The sequence below is a fragment of the Microcebus murinus genome, chromosome 18 (genome assembly GCF_040939455.1).
Source record: "Microcebus murinus isolate Inina chromosome 18, M.murinus_Inina_mat1.0, whole genome shotgun sequence".
NCBI classification, from domain to species: domain Eukaryota; kingdom Metazoa; phylum Chordata; class Mammalia; order Primates; family Cheirogaleidae; genus Microcebus; species Microcebus murinus.
Window position 1 is genome coordinate 3,654,269 of NC_134121.1, and position 21,707 is coordinate 3,675,975.

General features: G+C 37.1%; 1 protein-coding gene across 14 annotated transcripts in view; it reads left to right on the forward strand.

Moving 5' to 3' along the window:
• The window catches only part of NCOR1 (nuclear receptor corepressor 1), a 159,346-nt gene that overhangs the window by 69,844 nt on the left and 67,795 nt on the right, over positions 1-21,707 (forward strand). For 9 of the 14 annotated variants that reach the window (XM_075994021.1, XM_012737872.2, XM_075994019.1 and 6 more), the window contains 5 exons: positions 7,155-7,282; positions 11,351-11,568; positions 13,150-13,212; positions 15,075-15,214; positions 20,388-20,514. In XM_075994021.1, the coding sequence (XP_075850136.1) occupies positions 7,155-7,282; positions 11,351-11,568; positions 13,150-13,212; positions 15,075-15,214; positions 20,388-20,514 (676 nt within the window). The remainder of the gene's footprint in view (positions 1-7,154; positions 7,283-11,350; positions 11,569-13,149; positions 13,213-15,074; positions 15,215-20,387; positions 20,515-21,707) is intronic. The other 5 variants (XM_012737874.2, XM_012737876.2, XM_020281045.2 and 2 more) reach the window with 1 other exon arrangement.

A 21,707-nucleotide genomic window follows, 5' to 3' on the forward strand; every position in this document is an offset into this window, starting at 1 on the left:
GTGGGTTCGTGAGGGGGCTGGAACAGTTACTCTGAATTGAGGAGGATACAGAAGGTGAGAATGTGGCAAAACAAGTGCAACCTTGTTTGTAAAATTTGCTTGTAAAGGGGAATAGAGAAGTGAGTCGGTAGGGCCAATGAGCATCAGGAAGGAGGAGAAAAGGCGTGCTTGTACACGGATGGGAATAATGCAGTAAAAACAAAGAGATGGATGATTGTATAGCTCCATGAAGTCGGACTAACTGAAGAAGAGCAAATCAAAGTTGGCATGAGTGTTTGACCAGAGAGAGTAGTATTGCCAGGGCTCTTCCTGCTTCCCCTAAAGAAAGTTGAATCAAGGTCCTGTATATCCTCTTAGAGATCTATGTTTTAAACAAGTGTCAACTACAAATCTTTAACAGTAGCTTTATTCCTAATTATAAAATAGTATTTATAAATTTAGTTTTATTTTTAGAAATTATGTTACCATTTAAAATTTTTAGTCTTATAAAATATAAAGGGATAGGGTGATATTTATTATACAACATGCCTTATCTTTGCCAGATTAGCAGTCTGTTACCTGTGATGATAGAGGAGACCTCTAGCAGGAAGTTCTGTGTGGCAGGGAGTGTCTGTTATTCTGAAACATTTGTTTTCTATCCTAAACTTATCTTGGACACTGTTTCACTCTTCTCTGGGGCACACGTCTCTTGGTTTAATTCCAGCTATGTCAGTGTTTTCTTTTGCCTATCCTTATTCTTCATTTCAGTATGCTAGCATCCTTAGTACCACCCCAGAATGCATTTGCAGAACGGAGATTTGCCTCATCTTGACCTGACTATTGGGATACTTGCCCCCAGGTAGCCTCAGATTTGGTTTGATCATTCATGCTGGAGTGCAGTGGCACGATCATAGCTCACAGCTACCTCATACTCCCAAACTCAAGTGATTCTCCCTCCTTGGATTCTGGAGTAGCTAGGATACAGGTGTGTGCCACCATGGCCAGATAATTTTTTTAACAATATTTTTGTAGAGACAGGGTCTCACTATGTTGCTCAGGCTGGTCTCGAACTCCTAGCCTAAAGTGATTCTCCTAGGCAGCCTCCAAAAGTGCTGGGATAACAGGCATGAGCCACTGTAAGTTATTACCTTGAATATTTTTCCTATAGTTTTATGTTTCTCTGGTTGTATCACTGGGAATTAGAGAGAGAAGGGAGTTAAATGATGGATTTAAACCACCTTCTTACTCCATTTATTTGTGTCAAAATAGATGGGCAGGTTTTGAGAAATTAGGTGGTGGTAGTTTAAGAGCTCTCTTATATAAAACTGAAAACTATTAGTACTGATACTAGGTGAAAGGAGAAGCCATTGGGCTTTTGAGCAGAAAAGTGATACCAGATTTCTGTTGTGACGTGATTACTCTGGGTGCTCTGTTGAGAATAGATTGTAAGGAGGGAAGGGAAGAAGCAGGGAGATCAGTTACAAGGTTATTTTAGTGATCCCAGTGGCTTTGACTGAGCTATAATGGAGAGGAAGGGAGAACTGGTCAGTTTCTGGGAATATTTTTAAAGGTAAAGCCAACAGGTTTTGCTGATGGATTTATTCTGGGAATGAGAGAAAGAGAATATCAAGGGTAACACTGACTTTTGGCCTGTGGAGTTGGCATTTGCTGTGATAGGCATGACTGAAGGAGGAGCAGGTTTTTTGTTTTTTTTTTTCTTGTTGTGTTTTTTGTTTTTTTGGGGGGGGGTTGATGCCCCTTTCCAGAAGAAAGGTGCAGATTTTAAGGGAAAATCTGAACATGGCAGAGTTTCAAATACCTATTAGATGTCCAAGTAGAGATCCAAATGAGACATCCCAAAAAAGAGGATAGTCTAATGAGTCTGGAGTGTAGGAAAAAAGATCTGGGTTAGAGATACAAATTTTGCTGTACAGAAAAAGTTAAAAAAGACTTTCTTTTTAAAAATATAATTAGTTACAAAGTTAAAAATTTAAAAATCTGTGGTCGACCCTCTTGATTTTACCCTGGTGGGTATAGAGATCCAACTAATTTGCAGTCACTTTACTGCTCTATTATCCAATCAAGCTCCAATCAGGAGGAATTACCTGAGATAATCTCACAGTGATTGTAGCAAATTTATTTCAAGATTCTGTAGAGTTCTTTAGAAGTTTATGCTTGATACTTTCAGTTTTTATTTGATTGCTCTCCCTACCTTGTACTCCCAACCTCCTTACCCATAGGAAGTAATTTTTATTCAGCAGAGTTAGTATGATATTGATAGATTCCAAGTTAGTGAAGTTTGGTTTTTTCTTTAACCTGGTGTTGCCATGGGGAACTTTGTGTGTTATTTGCTTTACAAATGAGTTTTAGTCTTAAAATCACAGGAAAATGAGACAGATATTTATATTTTTGTGAAAATTGTGTTCAAAGATTATTGGCAGAAATTTTAACTTGTCTCTCAAAATTGTTATATACTGCCCCAGACCATTGTTAGAATTCCATGAAGAGTGAGTATGGTTCTCTCTATATTCTGGTTGAAGCAGTGAATACATGTTAGAGATTGGAAGCCAAAAATCACTCTTAAGTGTTATTATTTGAGATCTTTTAAAATCATAAATAACATGCCAAGTAGTAATTTGATTCTATGCATATTGTTTTTGTTAGAAGTAAGAATTTCTTCCCTTAGGAAATGCTGTGTTTTCCAGCATTAAACTCCCATCTAGCAAGTCTGCCACAGTGTGGTTGGAATTACTGTGGTGCTTGCTAGTGACCTACAGTAAAGCAAGTCATTGTTAGAAAACATGCCCTTCATTTCCAAATACTTGGTTACTTTTCACAGGAATCTGTGCTCTTTTGTTATACTGATACTTTCATATTTATGCCAATGTATTTTTATTCCCTAAAGGTATTCAGAAGCATATACTTATATAAATGTATTAATAGTAATTTTGAAGTCAGAATTTCTGACTAAACTGTTAGATAGTCACTAGATAGAATTTTTTTTTTTTTTTTTTTTTTGAGACAGAGTCTCACTCTGTTGCCCAGGCTAGAGTGAGTGCCGTGGTGTCAGCCTAGCTCACAGCAACCTCAATCTCCTGGGCTCAAGCAATCCTGCCTCAGCCTCCCGAGTAGCTGGGACTACAGGCATGCGCCACCATGCCCGGCTAATTTTTTCTATATATCTTAGTTGGCCAATTCATTTCTTTCTATAGATAGTAGAGACGGGGTCTCGCTCTTGCTCAGGCTGGTTTCGAACTCCTGAGCTTGAGCAATCCGCCCGCCTCGGCCTCCCAGAGAGCTAGGATTACAGGCGTGAGCCACCGCGCCCGGCCCTGAATCCTGTTCTTTATCAAGTTGAAATACAGTTGCCTTTCACTTTTTTCATTTGAATTTTCGTTTTGTTTTATAGTGTGCCTTTGCATTCATGGTGAACAGCTTGTTGTTTGTCAGAAATGCTGCATGTTATGAGAACTTCCTAAGCAGAAGTAAACTTTTCATGTATGTGTGAAAAGAGTTGGGGCCGCTTGTTGGCCAGGCTGGAATATAGTGGCACAATCATAGCTCACTGCAGCCTCAAACTTACTGGCTTAAGTGATCTTCCTGCCTCAGCCTCCAGAATATCTGGGACTACAGGTGTGTGCTACTCATGCCTGGCTAATTTTCTTTTTTTTTCTTTTTTTTTAAGTGACAGTCTTGCTATGTTTCCCAGGCTGGTCTCAAAACTCGTAGGCTCAAGCGATCCTCTTGATCCTCTCTCTTCTCGCTTCTCAAGTTGCTAGTGTTACAACCATGAGCCACGGTGCCTGGCAGTTAAACTTGTTTTATTGACCATCGAGTGTTGGGTTTAAAGAAAGGGGGGAAACCTGGACAAGGAGCCATTGGGAATCCTTGTGTCTGCTTAGGGGACTTTTAGAAGGGTTTCATACATTTTGAAAGTATGTATCTCTTCTGCTCCAGCCCGCTTGCTGAAAGGGTTGAGGGGCATAATTTGTAACCTTCATCCTAGACCACATGGATTAGCACTTCTCTATAGATTTGTCTGAAACAAAAGTAGTTCCAGCCACCTCGTGTTGAAACCACAGGTGAATTTCTTACTCTGTAGTGTCAGTGTCAGTTCTTTTTTTTTTTTTTTTTTTTGAGACAGAGTCTCACTTTGTTGCCCAGGCTAGAGTGAGTGCCGTGGCGTCAGCCTGGCTCACAGCAACCTCAATCTCCGGGGCTCAGCGATCCTACTGCCTCAGCCTCCCAAGTAGCTGGGACTACAGGCATGCGCCACCATGCCCGGCTAATTTTTTGTATATATATTTTTTAGTTGGTCAATTAATTTATTTCTATTTTTGGTAGAGACGGGGTCTCGCTCAGGCTGGTTTCGAACTCCTGACCTTGAGCAATCCGCCCGCCTCGGCCACCCAAAGTGCTAGGATTACAGGCGTGAGCCACCGCGCACGGCCAGTGTCAGTTCTTATGATAGGTCTTTATGCACACTGCCCGAAGATAAGGTCCCCAGTTGCTGCTGGCTGCCCTCGCCATTCACTGCTGCCTAGTCAGTACGTGGCGTGGTGACAGGTCCTGCAGGAGAGGTGCCCCACATTTCTGCAGACTCTAATCCAGTGATTCTGTTTCTTTGGCTCATTTCCACACTTTGTGCAGAGCTAGAAGCTGCCCTGTTCTTCGCATTGACTGGTTTAAGTAGGGGCTGTAGTTGCTTCTTAGTCCCGAGAACTAGGATAGAGGAGTGAATTTAGCCATCGGCTGGATTTTAGGCAGCAGGGAATGTGTGGGTTTGCTTACTTTTTCTGAAGCCCTGGTTGACATTAAAAATTATTAGGGAAATAAGATAATATGTATTGTCCAAGTCTAAGAACAGTGAACCTCTTTCCTTGCCTTTTGCTGAGTTGTCATGTCCCTGTCATATCTTGAGGCTATAAACCATATTCTGAGTTATATAGCTCACTTGCTAGGCAAAAGCCAGGGTTTGTCATTGGTATGCCACCTCAGTGGTTCAGAGTGATAAATAGATGCTACATTTGAGGCAGGGTGAGATTATTAGCATTTAAAACAGATCTTATGACCATGATAGTGTGCCTAGGAGTCAGAGATGAATAAAGCATTCCCATAAAACAGAGCTACTCATGGTTCGAAAGTATAAATTTAAAAATCTTCCTGATTTCTCAGTTTTTCTCTCATAAATGCCCAGAAAAACAGGAATCTGGTGGTTAGCCAGGGTGAAAAATTGGGAAAGTCAGATAAAGCAAGTGTGGAGAATCATGGTATTATAATGATTCAGCAAGTAGGATAGTAGCTACAGTTCTTCTTGATGGACTGTGGAAATTTTACAGAGTAAGAGCTCGAAGATCAGGATGAGGACAAAGCAGGATCAGTCCCAGGGAAGTGTGGGATGGATTGGGAATGAGTGGTTGTACTTGGAGAGAAGACTTTCTGATTTCAGGATCTGGGAGGTGAAGCAGCCCATAGATGATGAGGTGATTGTGGTTTCTCCTGTGGGGAGTTTAATGAGCATGACCCGAAAGTATTTCAGTTATGGGATATTATGTTGATTGACGGGAGAGTGTTACAAAAGCCATTGATTTGCATTTTGAAATCTGAAGAGTAATGTCAAAGTGTAGTGAGCCATGTGATAAAATTACATGTTCTAGGCTGTATTTGAGAAGTCAATCCATGACACCAGAAGAGAGAAAATCATAGGGAGATTTCATAAAATGTGGAAAAGGAAATGTTTTTAAAATATCACCATCCAGCAATGTTCTGGAAGTGGCAGTAGGGACCAAGAAGGGATACAGAGTCTCCTTCCCTCATAGATTAGAAGGAGGCAAAATGTGGGACTTCTTTTGGGGAAGGCCAGTAAGGCCTTTGTTATCTTAAGGAATAAGACAGGTTTCAGTTTTGGTGACTAGGTAAAAGACTTTGGAAAGCTATTATGAATTAAGGAAAATTTTACCTAAAATAAATGAATTATTTCCATGTTGTCTGGTGAAAGGAACAGGTAAGAAGATAGAAAGAGTTATGAGGCAACATTGATATTATCCTCGATCAGAGTGAAAGATGGGGATGGGAGGGTTAAAAATTTTTCAAATAACCAGAATAAAGGAATTTGATTTTTGTTGTATCCAACACATGCAGACACCTACCATGGTCTAGAAGCTCTCCTGGGAGCTGGACATGCTTAAAGGAGTAAGATTGGGTTCTTATCCTTGATGAGATAATAATGCAGTGAGCCAGGCAGATGCTGATAACCAGATACTTGGCCACCTAGTGACAGTGCTACGAGCAGGTGTGGACCTGCAGCAGAGAGGGAAGGAGATGGAGCCCTGAGTTCCTCTATGGAAATCAAGAAAGGCTTCACAGGAAATGCAGCATTTTGAACTAAATCCTAGAGGATATGTGGGACTTTAGCAGGCAAGGAAGGGTGGAAAGGCATGAAAGTGCTGAGTGTGTTTAGGTTTAGTGCTAGGCTTGCTTAGGAGTCCAGAGCAGCAAAGAAAAATGTGGAAAGGACAGGGACTCTCTTCTGTAAAGATGTGTTGGAGTACAGTCCTAATGAGGTTATAGTGCCTTGATTTCTGAATTACATAAGTCTCCCCTTATCCAAAGGGGTGATACCATTTTTCTTCTTTTTGCTATTTGGTATTTTCCCAGATTACTTCAGTCTTAGTAATGACCATAGCTGTCTACTATTCTGTTAAGTGGAAATTCACCCCAAAGTGTAAACACATAAGATGTTGCTTATAGCAGTATCCATAATGATGAAAAAATTGGGAACATATTAAGTATCTTATAGTAGGGAGGTAGTTTGATAAATGTATGTGTATCAAATTTTAAGGTAGAATTGGAATGCTTGAGTGACAAATTAGGTATGGGAGTTGCAAAAAGAAGGAACCAACTTCGGATTTCTAAGTGAGATCTTAGCATTTTAACTTCTCTGAGGGGTCCAAATACTACAAGCATTTTTGGTGTGTGTATGTATGACCCTTTAAGCAATACATAAAGAATGCTTTAAAAAGTGCTAGAATGATTTTTACTACATGACCACCAATTATATTGTAAATGATTAATAACAAATTTAAAATTTTTTAGATGGATATTATAATTTATTTTCACAATCCAAGGAGCTATTTCTATTACCTTTGAGTTTTACAAATGATGGTCTATTCTAGCAGCAAATTGCCCGACCCTCACAAGAAGAAAAAGTAGAAGAAAAAGAAGAGGATAAAGCAGAAAAAACAGAAAAAAAAGAAGAGGAAAAGAAAGATGAAGAAGAAAAAGATGAAAAGGAAGACTCTAAGTGAGTTAAATAATAAGTTAAATGTTATTTTTAAATAATGAAACTGAATCTATTATAGATAAAAATCAGTAGGTAGTATGTTTTGACCCTCTAATAGTGACATGATTAAGTTAGCATGATTAAGGAATGAAATATTCTAGTAAATATCACTTTTGGCTTAATAAATTTATTTTCCAGTTGAGAGCATTTATTACTATAGTTATTGTACATTATAGAAAATTAGGAAAAGAAAGCAAAATATAATGAAAATTAACCTGTGGGCCGGGCGCTGTGGCTCACGCCTGTAATCCTAGCTCTTGGGAGGCCGAGGCGGGCGGATTGCTCAAGGTCAGGAGTTCAAAACCAGCCTGAGCAAGAGCGAGACCCCGTCTCTACTATAAATAGAAAGAAATTAATTGGCCAACTGATATATATATAAAAAATTAGCCGGGCATGGTGGCGCATGCCTGTAGTCCCAGCTACTCGGGAGGCTGAGGCAGAAGGATCACTCAAGCCCAGGAGTTTGAGGTTGCTGTGAGCTAGGCTGACGCCACGGCACTCACTCTAGCCTGGACAACAAAGCGAGACTCTGTCTCAAAAAAAAAAAAAAAAAAAAAAAAAATTAACCTGTGATTCTGTCTCACAGTTACTGATGATGCTTTTCTGTAGGGGTGAGGTGGGGTGGAGGAGGGGATTAACACTTGGTTTGGTTGTTTTCCCCCTAAGGATTAACATTATAATTTACATAAAATGAAATACATCAATTTTAAGTGAATACATAGATGCATTTTGACAGGCGTATACAGTCGTGTAAGCAGTTACCACAATTGTGATTGAAAAGGTTTCCATCACCCCTAAAAGTTACCATAGGCGCCTATGTAGTCAGTTTCTCCTCCCTACACATACCCCAGGCCCCATTCCCAGCCTCTGGGAGCCACTAATCTGTTTTGCCTTTTCTAGAATTATATATAAATGCGATCATACAGTATGTAATCTTCTGTGTGGCTTCTTTTGCTTTGCATAAATGCCTTCGAGATTCATCCAGGTTGTTGCGTGTATTAGTAGTTTGTTCCTTTTTAATATTTATTGTGTTATTCATATTTCTATAGTCCTTCTGGAAATATTTAAGGTTTACCTAGTTTTGTAGCAACTAAAGCAGCCTAAGTCACTTGACATGGTTTTATTAAAAAGTCAGATATTCATGCCATTTTAATTTTGTACTTTAGGAAGATATCTAGAAAGGAATTAAAATTTTTTTTAGTTTAGCTTAGACATATATTGTACCACATAGCCAGTGGTTCTATTCAGATGGAATTGCCATATCATGATTTTTCTTTTTTCTTAAATTTCGAAGTTATTTAACAAGCATTCATTTGTTACTTGTATGGGCTAGGTCTTAGGGAGGATGCAAATCACATCCAATGTGAGTATTCACAGGTAGTTTATGATCTAGTAGAAGAAAATGAGGCAAGGTATAAGTACTATTAAAAAAAAAATGAAAAAAGCCTGGAAGGAAGAAATAAACAGAACCAGTAAAGTTTGTTGGGAGATTGAGAACAAGTTGAGGTTACTTCTGTCTGGTTAGTTTGGAGGACTTTATGCAGAACTAGTGGTTCATATGGGTAGAGTAGAAGGAATAGTATGCATAGCTGTACTGCTTTGAGAAATAGCAGATAGTGATTTCATTAGACTGGAACATAGTGTAATGAAAAGTGGAAGGTGGATTGGGCTTAGATTTTGTAGAACCTTAATGAAAACTAAAATATTAGGCTTCATTCAGGAGACTGTATTGTGGGTCTGTTTGGGATTAGTTAGGAACGGATTAGAGTGGATGGAGTGGTTTATTGCCAAAGCCTGTGGTCCCAACCACTGGGCTGTGGCCCAGCACTGGTCCGTGGTCAGTTAGGAACCAGGCCACGCATCATCATCTGAGTACCACCTTCCCTCCCATCCCTGCCCCATCTGTGGGGTTTTGCATCTTGCATGAAACTTATGAACCCAGCCACATAGCAGGAGGCTAGGGAAGCTTCATCTGTATTTACAGCTGCTCCCCATCACCAGCATCTCCACCTGAGCTCCACCTGCCCCCCGCCCATCTGTGGGAAAATTGTCTTCCATGAAATCAGTCTTTGGTGCCAAAATGGTTGGGAACCACTGGCCAAAGCTCTCCTGCTACAGTGTTGATCCATTAGCAGTGTGGCATGAATAGATTAGAGATAGAAGAGTCAGGAGGCTGTTATAAAAACCGGGATTGGGATACTAAGGTACTGAATAAGTACAGTGATGGTAGAATTAGTGGATGTAATAATCAAAACTTGGCATGAGATCCCACATAGGAAGTAAAGGAAAGGGAGAGAGCTAAAGATGTTGTCAAACTGTAAACCTGAGTGGTTATAACATGCTAGTACTATTAACAACAAACATTTAGAGATGGGGCAGAGCAAGAAGCAGAGTGGTGAGGATGAGCATGATTTGGATATGTTCAGTCTGTGTTGATGGGAAATCCAGGTGGCTGTTCCAGGGGGTAGATGGGAAGACAAGTGTGAATCATAGCAGTTAAGGGATGAATCCAAAGATAGAGATTGGGAATAATCCCAGTAGAATTGGTGGGAATAGGTAACCTCACAGAACTCTAAGGCACCAGGCTAGAGCCTTGAGAAATCCCTATATGAAAGGATGAGATGAGAAAGGCAGTCCCCAAAAGGAAAGCCAGAATAGCAGCCAGATAGTTCAAAAGCTAAGTTGAAAAGGATATAAAAGTGAGATTTTTCCACAGTGTCAGTTGCAACAGAAAGACTAATGTGAGGTCATTTGATTTTGCAGTTTGTAAGTTATTGGTGATTTTTGACAAAACATCTTTGAAGGAGGCTATAGGATAGAAGCCAGATTGACAGGGAATGATGAAATGAAGGGAAAAGAGCTATGTAGGAACTTCAGTTTAGGATGAGGGGGAAAAAAATTATTCTCGACTTTTTATTTAATTTTGGGGAAAAAATTCTATAACTTGGTAAAGTGCAACAGGTCTTTAAGTAGATAAAATTTGAAAAAAATCAGCATCTTCCATTAAGCAAGAATAATTGAGTCTTTGAGTGTTGCCATCTATTCTTCATTTGTAAAAATGTAGGTGTAACTGAAGTACCTTATTCTTAAATATAACAACCATTGGAGGTGACTAGTTCAGAGAGATAATCTTCCAGTATTACTCGTAGTACTGTTTCTATTAATAGTTAACTACCATTTATTAAGTTTTATTTAAGTGCCTGAGACTATTGTAATCACTTCTTAGCCTGAGAGAGGTTTATCCTTAATAATAGCAAACACATATGATGCTTACTGTGTTCCAGGCACTTTTCTGGGCACGTTATATAAATTAACTCCTTGAGTCCTGGCAACAGTCCTATGAAATAAACTATTATTATCCTCATTTCACAGATGAGGAAACTGAGGCCCATGGAGGTCAGGCAGCTTGTCCAAGATTATCACATGGCTAGTAAATCACAGAGCTCTGGTACAAACCCAGGTAGCCTGGCTCCAGAGACAATTCTCCTGACTATTAAGCTATACTGCCCTGTTTGCATATGATTAGTATTGGATGTGGCTTAAAATATTGAGCCTGGTTTAGTAATACACTATTATGGATTATTACTATAGAAAAGACATCTATCATGAAGATCATCTGCTTTAGCTCTTCATTTTACAGATGAGACAACTTAGAGCAAAGGCAAAAAACCCAGGCCTCCTGCCTTTTGGTATAGCTTATCAGTAGCCTCTGGACTCTAGATCTAGAGAGTTTTCGGCTGCCATTTATTATTTCTTCATGGAATATTCTAGTTTCTAAATCAATTGATGTGAAACGTGTTTAAGTTTTAAGTCCATTAATATGTAAAACCGGCCTTGTAAAATGTCTTCATTTGAGCCAGTCAGAGCTCCTTAAAATTACAGCATGGCAGAATTTTTCATAATTTTTTTTAAGTAACTGAGAGATTAGGTAGTTTTATTCAATTTCTGTTTAAACAGTGTTTAAATCTAAAATTTTTGATGTGTATGTACTTTTAAATCACGCAAGTTTTCATTTGCTTTTGTGTCCAGAGAAAATACCAAGGAAAAAGAGAAGATGGAAGGTCCAACTGAAGAAACTGAGGAGAGAGAGCAGGCCACTCCGAGGGGGCGAAAGACCGCCAACAGCCAGGGCCGCCGCAAGGGCCGCATCACCAGGTCCATGACAAACGAAGCTGCCGCTGCCAGTGCTGCAGCTGCGGCGGCCACTGAAGAGCCGCCACCAGCTCTGCCACCGCCACCAGAACCCAGTGAGTGGGAGGGCTGGTGTGAATAGGCCCTAGTTTGTTTGGGGTTTTGCTTTCGGGGCAGGATGGACCTCTAATATTGACAACATAGAAATACTTCTGAAGTGTGGTCTTTAAACTTTAGTCTTTTGAAAAAGAACATCAGCCATGCTACCTTAATATAGCTGTTTTTCTTTTTTACTTAGTTGTAATCCTAATATGCATGTTACTTTATTTTTTGATGTTTTAACTTGGTATATATCATAAATATTTTCCAATTTCTGAGTAATCTCCATTTTTTTAATGGATGTGTAATGCTGAGGCATGATTTATTTAGGCAGTCCCCTATTGCTGAACAATTGGCTGTCCCCTTACTCCCTTTTAAACCACTATAGATAGCATTATAATGAAAAATGACTTTATTTGGATAGCATTTTCTTTCTGTTAAATTATGTTTCATAAGAATAAATTCTTAGGCAAGGGAATACTGGATCTAAGAGTCCAAGCATATCAGTCTCTCTCTGTCTGTCTCTCTCTATTATTTCATTAGTTTATAAAAGGATTATGTACCACTATCCATGGTTCAAAGGCACCAATTTTACCAGCACATGAAGTATGAAAGAAAATGCAAGTTCAGGGAATGGCAAGAATGATGTGGGAGAACTAACTAGACAGGAGGATGAAAGATAGGCTGGGGGCAGATCATGGTGGACCTTATTTGAATTCTATCTTGCTTTGATTACAAAGTAGGGAACTTGCAGAGGTTTTTAAATAGAAGAATGCTATGATTAGATTTGTGTCTTAGAAAGACAGCTATGGTGGCAATTCTGGAGGTCAGGTTAGGGTAAGGACTGGAGGCAGAGAGACCAGTTAGAAAGACTTTTATATATATGGAGTGGCCCAGGCAAGGAGGGGATGGATTCAGGAGATTAGAGTTGACACACGTCATTGGATGTGAGTGGTAAATGAGAGGGAGGATTCAGAAATTAGTCTGAGGAGCCTGTTAGTGATTTGAGTGACTGGGTGGATGGTGGTACTATTAATTGAGAGAGGGAATGTAGCAGGAGCTCATATCAGGCCTGATATTCTCAGTTTTCTTTCTAAAGTAAAAGAGAAAGTGTTCAGTTCATGATCATCTGTGTATACTAGACGTCAGATGTTCAGTAATGAACAAAAGTGTTTCCAGGAATTAGGGTGAGGTGGGGGTTCAGAGAAGAGAAGAGAGAATCTTGCCTGGGCAGGAAAGATGAGGGTGTTTCTTCCTTTGACACTGCAGGATAGGAGGGATAGAGGGGCAGAAATCTAAGTGAGAAGGCACCAGGTGAGATGGGACTTCTTCAAAAATAAAGATGTTCAAAACTGTAGACATGTATGGAACTTTGAAGAACATTGAGAAAGATCATAACAGTGAGAAGTGTTGAATTGTTTCTTCTAGTTTGGTGGGAGAGAGGCCAATACTGTCCTGTTGCCATAGTTTCTTTCACCAAGTGCTTTAAACAGGCTTTTATATCAGATATAAATAGGGTATAGATTATATGGTTGGTCTGAGTAAAGGATTTAACTTTGTTTTTCTCTGTCTGATTGGGTTCTCTCTTTTTATTTCAGTTTCCACAGAGCCTGTAGAGACCTCTCGATGGACAGAAGAAGAAATGGAAGTTGCCAAAAAAGGTAAATTATAGTAGTTCAGGTTTCCAGGTTTTTGTTTTTTAGGGTTATTAGTCATGAATGAGATAAAACTCATTTTTTTAATTGACAAAAGAAATGAAAGAAAGAAAAAAAAAAGAAAAGAAAAGAAAAGAAAATTCTTTCAAAAAGGTAAATAGAAGTAACTTTAAGAGTTCTTTTTGATAGTGTAGTTCCCAGTAAGGTACCCCAAGCGTGCCTTGTTTAAGACACCCAAGTTTGAGGTATTTAAGATTCTCTCTACAGTTTTATTAAGATTTTCTCTACAGTTTTATTTTGAATATCATTTTATTAGAGCAAGTGGGCTATTTTCATTTTTTTTAGAATAGCTAGGATTATGTGCAATTGAAATTATTTTGGAATAAATTTTGATAGAAAGTCTATTTCTATTATTTAAACTTGCATTTAATAGAATGGTAAATACTTTCTCAGTTTGCATTTGGCAAGTCATTTGATTATAAAGCACCAAGAAATTGCAGTATGATTCAGAGGAAAGAGCATGAACTTTGTAACCAGTCAGACAAAAGTTTGAATCCTGTCTCTACCACTTCCATACCTGTGTAGACTTCATCTTAACTCTGGAACTTTATGGGCCTTGTATTTTTCTCTCTTTGCTTATTCATGTAGTATAGCTTGAAATTGAATTAAAATTTCTAATAGGATAAGTAATTATTAATTTTGAGGAAAATTAGCTAACTCTTTTGATGGTTTAATTTTTACCTTGTAGTAGTTTAAAGAGAAATTATTATAAATAGCTTGACTTGACCTTTTGGTGACACATTTTCAGATTTTTTTTTTTTGCTCTTGCAATTGCATTAATTTCCAGGTTATTTTTTTCATTTAGCAGGTAATGAGTGATACATTTTAGAACCATACGTATGGCAACTTAACCAAAAATAAAGCAGTTTAAAGCATTCTGTATTCAAAATATTTTTATTTGAAGTTTATTTGCCATGATTAGTAAATGCTAAATTTGTATATCTTTCAAAAAGATTTACATTTATTCTCATCTAATAATCAAAATGTCATGGTTAAGTAAGTAGGCATATAAAGTGGTCTTTTTCAGGCAGGTGTACCTACATGCAACTGTTTAGTCACCACTCTTTTCATCTCCTATTCATATATCAGGTGGGATTTGAAAGTGATTTTCCCATTTTTATTAAGGTTGTATGAACCTCAAAAAACTGATGTTTTAGTATAAATCATTACATTTGTGCTGGAAATTGCTGCTTTGGTATACCTGTATCAAATGTATATTTTTGCATATAGATCTCTGTGTATACATATATATTTTTTAATATACTCATATTTCTTTACACATATATGTTTATATGTGTATGTATATATGTATCATTTGATTAGAGAAGTATTAAATTGCATAAGTTTCATTGTGTAACAACAGAATTTTTTTTAACTGGTTAATTTTTTTTGAGGGAGTTGCTTGATTGTGAATTGACTGAATACAAATGTTGATTATAAGTGATGTCATACATATCTTTTGTTTGTCTTTATTGTGTATATTTGATTACCTTAATCTGTTTGCAAGCATTTGAACTATTAGTATGTGTCCAGCAATATTCTAGCCCTATTGGAGATACATAGCAAGGGTAAGATTCAGGACTTCCATTAATGAGCATGTTTTAAATTTGGGGAGAAGAATACAGAGCTATAAATGAGTTTTATGTCGGTGAGTATTTCAGTAAGTATTGAAGTATATCCGATAAGTAATTGAAAGCACAATTTTAGTGTTAGTGATTATAATGCAGTGATAAAGTTGATTTATTATTTCTCTTGCTTGCTTGATTAGGTGACTGTTCAATTAACATGTTATCTTTTTTAAAATATAGGTCTTGTAGAACATGGTCGTAACTGGGCAGCAATTGCCAAAATGGTGGGAACTAAAAGTGAAGCTCAATGTAAAAACTTCTATTTTAACTACAAAAGGCGACATAATCTTGACAACCTCTTGCAGCAGCATAAACAGAAAGTGAGTATATCACAGGTGGTGAATTTCTTACTGCTTTTTACTTAGAATTTTTTTTCTGTTTACTTTTTTGAGCTTCAGAGATTGGCTTTGAGAGAAACTTTTTTGGATGTTCCATTTTTATTTATTGCTTTGACCTATAAAAAGCATGCTAGTTTTCGGTATATAGGTTGACTATTTCTCTGTTGCTGAAGGAGTAAGTTTGTATGTGTAGTAATGGGAATTAAGTACTGTTCAATTACTATAGACTGGATTTAGAAAATATAAGTTTGAATTGAAAACTTTAGTTGGAGTTTTGTTGATCATGTTGTATGAATTGATTTCTTAGATTAAAAAACATTTTTCAGAGAGATGATGCTATGGAATAAATGTTAAAAATCAGAGAGTATAAGATTATTGACAATTCTTAACAAGGAAGTTCCATTGTAGTGGTTCTTAAAGTCTAAAGAGCTTTTTAGGGCTTCATGAGGTCAAAACTGTTTTCATAAAAATATTAAGATGGTGTTTGCTTTTTTTCCACTCTATTGACATTTGCATCGATGTTGTCAAAGCAGTGGTAGATAAAACTGCTGGTGCCTTAGCACATATCATGGCAGGATACCAAACTGTGCTACTACTTAATGTATTCTACATATCCAAGCGTTTCTTGAAGTTCCTGTTTCACTTAATAATGTCCTTGATGAAGCAGTAAAAATTAGTTTTATTAAATCTCAGCCTAAATGAGCCTAAATCTCTTAGTACAATGTCTTAATGCTCTGTGTGATGAAATGGGAAGCCTGCATAAAGTCTTTTTTCTCTATACTAAAGTACAGTGTTTCTCTCAAGGAAAAGAACTTTGGAAATTGTTTTGAGTTCTAAGCTGAACTAACCTCATGGAGTATCATTTTTAATTGAAAGAATGACAAACTATGGTTTTTCAGACTTGGATATTTGGCAGATATTTTCCTGAAAATAAATGAGTGAGCTTGTCTTTCAAAAAAAACACTGAAGTTTTGAGCTTTCAAGCAAAAAAACAATTTTAGAAAATGTGTATCTCTCGCCATGAGCTTAACATTTTCTCATTACTGATTTTTTGATGAGATCAGTGGAATAATAGCAGTGTGATATTTGGTATTGTATAATGAAATGTATCCATATTTGAAAAATCTATTTAACTCAGTATTTTCAAATGACAAATTCATGATTTCACAATGGATGTTATGCATTGATAAGGTTTATAAAAAGTGCTTTTTGAATATACCAAAGTGTACGATACATGAACAAATTTTAATATAGTAGAGTACAAAAAGTTCCCTGATAAAGTTTCAGATTTCATACTAGAACTAACCTTAAAGAAATAACCATTTGCTGAGTCTTGGTATAATATCAAAGAATAATATCTATACTTATATGAAAAATCTGTTAAAATACTCTTTCCTTTTCCAACTACATACCTGTTTTTTTTTTTTACATACTTCAACTAAAACAACATAGTATCCATAGATTAGATTATATGTGAAAGCATATTTGAGAATTGTGTTATTTTCTGGTAAGCCAGACATTAAAGAGTTTCCAAAAAGTAAAACAATGCCACTTTTCCAATAAGTTATATTTTGTTTGGGGAAAACATTTATTTTTTATTAAAAAATGTTATGTTGACATGCAATGGGTTTAAAAGTGTTGCATCCTTAAACCAAAAAGTTTGAGAATCATGAGAGAGTGATAGAATGGGTAAAGAAAAAGCAAGATATTTAAGCTTACTAAGATTTGAACTTTAAGAATAGACAAAGTATAACATTGACTGACTTTAAAAGGAAGGAGCTTTTGGGTTAAAATAAGAATGTGAGAGTTAAAAATATCCTGTAGCAACCAAAATATAAAGAAAGTAAACAAACTAAAAAGGTCTACTGACAAGTTAAAGATTTGACATCATGAGATGCTATGCAAAATGTTTTGGGAGAAAGTCAAGTAAAGAATGAATCAGGGCCCAGGGCGCAGTGGCTCACGCCTATAATCCTAGCAGTCTGGGAGGCCGAGGAGGGAGAATTGCTCAAGGTCAGGAGTTCGAAACCAGCCTGAGCAAGAGTGAGACCCCATCTCTACTAAAAATAGAAACAAATTAGCTGGACAACTAAAAATATAGGAAAATTAGCTGGACATAGTGGCGCATGCCTGTAGTCCCAGCTACTTGGGAGGCTGAGGCAGGAGGATCGCTTGAGCCCAGGAGTTTGAGGTTGCTGTGAACTAGGCTGACGCCGTGGCACTCTAGCTTGGGCAACAGAGACTCTGTCTCAAAAAACAAAAGGAATGAATGATGTATGTTTTAAAATATAAATGTTATATTAGGGTTCTCCAGGTAAACAGAACCAACAAAATGTATACATGCATACATGCATGGAGAGAGATACCGATTTATTTAAGGAATTGGCTCACATGATTGTAGAGGCTTGGTGAATCCAAAGTCTGATGGGGAAGGCTGGCAGGCAGGAGACTCTGGGAAGGTTTGCAGCTGGTGTCCAAAGACAATTTCACGGTAGAATTCTTTTTTTTTTTGAGACAGAGTCTCACTCTTGCCCGGTTAGAGTGCCACGGCATCAGCCTAGCTTACAGCAACCTTAAACTCCTGGGCTCAAGCGATCCTCCTGCCTCAGCCTCCCGAGTAGCTGGGACTACAGGCATGCGCCACCATGCCTGGCTGATTATTTCTATATATTTTTAGTTGTTTGGCTAATTTCTTTCTATTTATAGTAGAGACGGGGTCTCGCTCTTGCTCAGGCTGGTTTAGAACTCCTGACCTTGGGTGATCCTCCCTCTTCAGCCTCTCAGAGTGCTAGGATTACAGGTGTGAGCCACCACACCCTGCCTAGAATTCCTTCTTACTCCAGGAAGATCAGTCCTTGTTTTAAGGCCTGTGGTTGATTGGATTAGGACCACCCACATTATGAAAGGTAATCTATTTTACTCAGCGTCCACTGATTTAAGTGTTAATCTTATCCAAAAAACACCTGTACAAGATCTAAAATAATGTTTGACCAAGTATCTGGGCACTGTGGCCTAGCCAAATTGACACATAAAATTAACTATCACAACATCTTTAAAATATCTTGTTATAATCATTTTAATTATAATTAAAATAATAGGGACAACTGGCTTCAATTATTTATCTAGAGTGTTTTATCTTTTTAAAAAAGATCTCAAGAAAACATGGCAAAATGTCTAATATTTGTCAAATCTCAGGGTAGGTACATGGGTGTTACATTTCTGTATATTTGAATTATTACATTAAAATTTAATAAATACTATAGAGAAGAAAATACTTGGAGACGTAGTAAATTATTGCATGTGAACAGAAGGATGTTGTACAATTGTGGTAAAAAGCTGCCTTTTCTGTAGTCATTAGTTAAAGGGCCAAGCAGAATGGGTTAATATTGGCACAGGAGGAATGCATACTCGACACTGGAAAAATCTATATGGTAGCTATTACCTAAATGTGTGAGAATATTAAAATAGCCTTCAGGGAATCTTCTGAAAGCTTTTTAAAAGTGTGGCCAGTGTCTCTCTGAGATTCTTCCCTTGCCTTCCTGCTAAGAACATAGGAATGGATTTTTCAGCCTTCAGAATTTCACCTAGTTCTGTGACTGATACCGGAAAATGATTGTTTCTCTTGAATTAATTAATGTTTTATATTGGATCCTAAATAGCATTCTCATATTTAAACTTAGAATTATGACTATACACACTGGTAACTTTTAGTAGTTGAGGCTGACAGCTAAAACGGGGTGAAACATAGGTTCTGGAAGGGCACAGAGCTGAGAACCACTAGGGCTAGAACTGCCAGAAATCTGGGTCTGCAAACACAGGAGACTATAAGCCTTCAATTTGGCAACATGAAGTTGTAAAACATAAATTGCTAATGTCTTACATTTAAATATGTACATGTACTCTTCTTTTTTTGTTTTGAGACGGAGTCTCACTTTGTTGCCCAGGCTAGAATGAGTGCCATGGCGTCAGCCTAGCTCACTCACAGCAACCTCAATCTCCTGGGTTCAAGCAATCCTGTTGCCTCAGCCTCCCGAGTAGCTGAGGCTACAGGCATGTGCCACCATGCCCGGCTAATTTTTTCTATATATATTAGTTGGCCAGTTAATTTCTTTCTATTTATAGTAGAGACGGGGTCTCACTCTTGTTCAGGCTGGTTTTGAACCCCTGACCTCGAGCGATCCTCCCTCCTCGGCCTCCCAGAGTGCTAGGATTATAGGCATGAGCTACCACACCCGGCCTGTACATGTACTTTTACAGATAAGTGACCCCAGTAGAAGAATGAGCAGTTTTGCACAAACATGTAGTTTGCAGAAAAGAACATACTATTTTTTAATAAGGAATTTGTCCTTCTGTTCTTATTAATAATTAAAGAAATTTAGTGGTAACACAGATGATCAGTTGCCTATAAAATTGCATAATTCTTAATGCCAGTAAAGGAAGTTTAGTGCAGTATTATTAATACCAAAATTGAAAATTACCTAAATGCCATAAAATAGGAGAATTTAAACTATATGGTGATACGGAGCTTTTATGGAATCATTTATAAATTAATTTTATTACAGTGATATGTTCATTTCATGGCTATATTAGATTCAAAAGTAGGCTATATAATTACATAGGGCTATTTTGGTTGTGTTTACATGTATACATAAAGATTTATATACATGTATATGCATCTAAAAGATTGAAAGGAAATGTACCAGTACACTTAGACTCTCTAGCTGTTGGAGTTATGAGTAGTTTTTTTTTGCAATGTGATTTTGTACCTTCCCCATTTCAATGTATATGTTGTCCTTATTAGAAACTATGTGTTTGTTGTTTTTATTAGAAAGATACATTATCTGGTGTGGAAGAAGAGTATAGAGATTTGTGATTTGGGGCTATTTGTACATGTATAGTGGTGAGTAGTTTCAGAAATGGGTCAGATGTAACTTTGGATCAGTTTGATGAAAGTAAAGCATCTGCATAAAAGGCCAGTGAGTGGTTACCCAAAGATATTTGCCTGCACTTTAACCAGAACTGTTGTCAAACGTGCAGTCTTTTTGTGTAGTATGTGTGTGTCTACCAGTGTTCTGCATTAATTCAGAAATGAAAAGATTCGTTTTTTTTCTTTTTAGTTATTTAAACCATAAATAATTTAATATCATTTCTTTAGACTTCACGAAAACCTCGTGAAGAGCGAGATGTGTCTCAGTGTGAAAGTGTTGCTTCCACTGTTTCTGCTCAGGAGGATGAAGATGTTGAAGCCTCCAATGAAGAGGAAAATCCAGAAGACAGTGAAGGTATCTCAAACTCTTAAATGGAGTTATGATTATTGCTATCTGAAATGTGTAATTTTTAGCTTAGTTATTTCACTGTATAGAAATTGCCTCATTAGGGAAATAGTATATCAATGTTTTCATGGCATAGAGACTTCAGCCTTGAACATAATGTATTTTTTCATTTACTCAACAAATATTTATTTACCTAAGATGGTCTAGGTGCTACAACCAGAAGATGTTAAAAATGGCAGTCCCCCTTCAGACACTAACTGCCAATAACAGTAAAATATCTGTGTCAGTATCATTGCCACATTTACTGTTCAGTTAATATCAGTTAACATTTTTCTTTATTGCCTTGAGTTTCATTTCGTATTTTTACAAAGATTTACATATACCATATTTATATTTTCACATAAAAAGAATTAATGACCCTAGAAGGACCAGTAGAAAAAAAAATCAACCAAAGAAACCTAAAAACCATAAGAAATAAAATTCCTTTTGTCACTTAAACAAATCAATGACAACTTCCTGAAAAAGGAAATATTTTCTTGATTTTTTGCTAAAGAATAAAAACGTACCTTATTTATTTCAATTTACATTGCTATTAGAGTTTCTGTGGATTTCTTTTGAAAATTGCTTCTGATGGGGGTTTTGTAATGCTTTTAGGGGCTCTTTATATATTATATATTAAACATGTTCATGTTTTGTATATGTAAATATTTTCTGTATCTAATTTGCCTTTTGTTTTATTCTGGAATTACTATCGTTTAAACTTTCTGTGTAATTAGAGCTGTGTATCTTTTCCTTTGTAGAGTCTTAAATTTTACATAAGCTTAGGAAGTTCTACATTGTCCATTGTTAGAAATACTAGATTTTGTTTTTGTGGATGTTTTCCTACAAGTTATTGTTGTTGCCTTTTAAAACTTAAAACTTATCTTGAAATTGGTTTTTGGTTTTGAACAATAAGTAAACTTTTTTCTGGGAGTTTTTTGTGAAAAATGAGGTCATTGTTATAAGAATAAAGAGAATGTTGGAGCAAGCTCATCCTGGGGTAGTATTAATATAAGAGTGCTACACACAATGAAAGGCAGTTGAATGTGTTTATTGTACTTTCAAAGAGGTTACCAGAGTTTGTTCCTTTTCATAGGTATGTATCTTGTAGCTGGTATTCCCTGGGATTGTAAATGAAGCGTGTATTAATCTCCTTGGGCTGC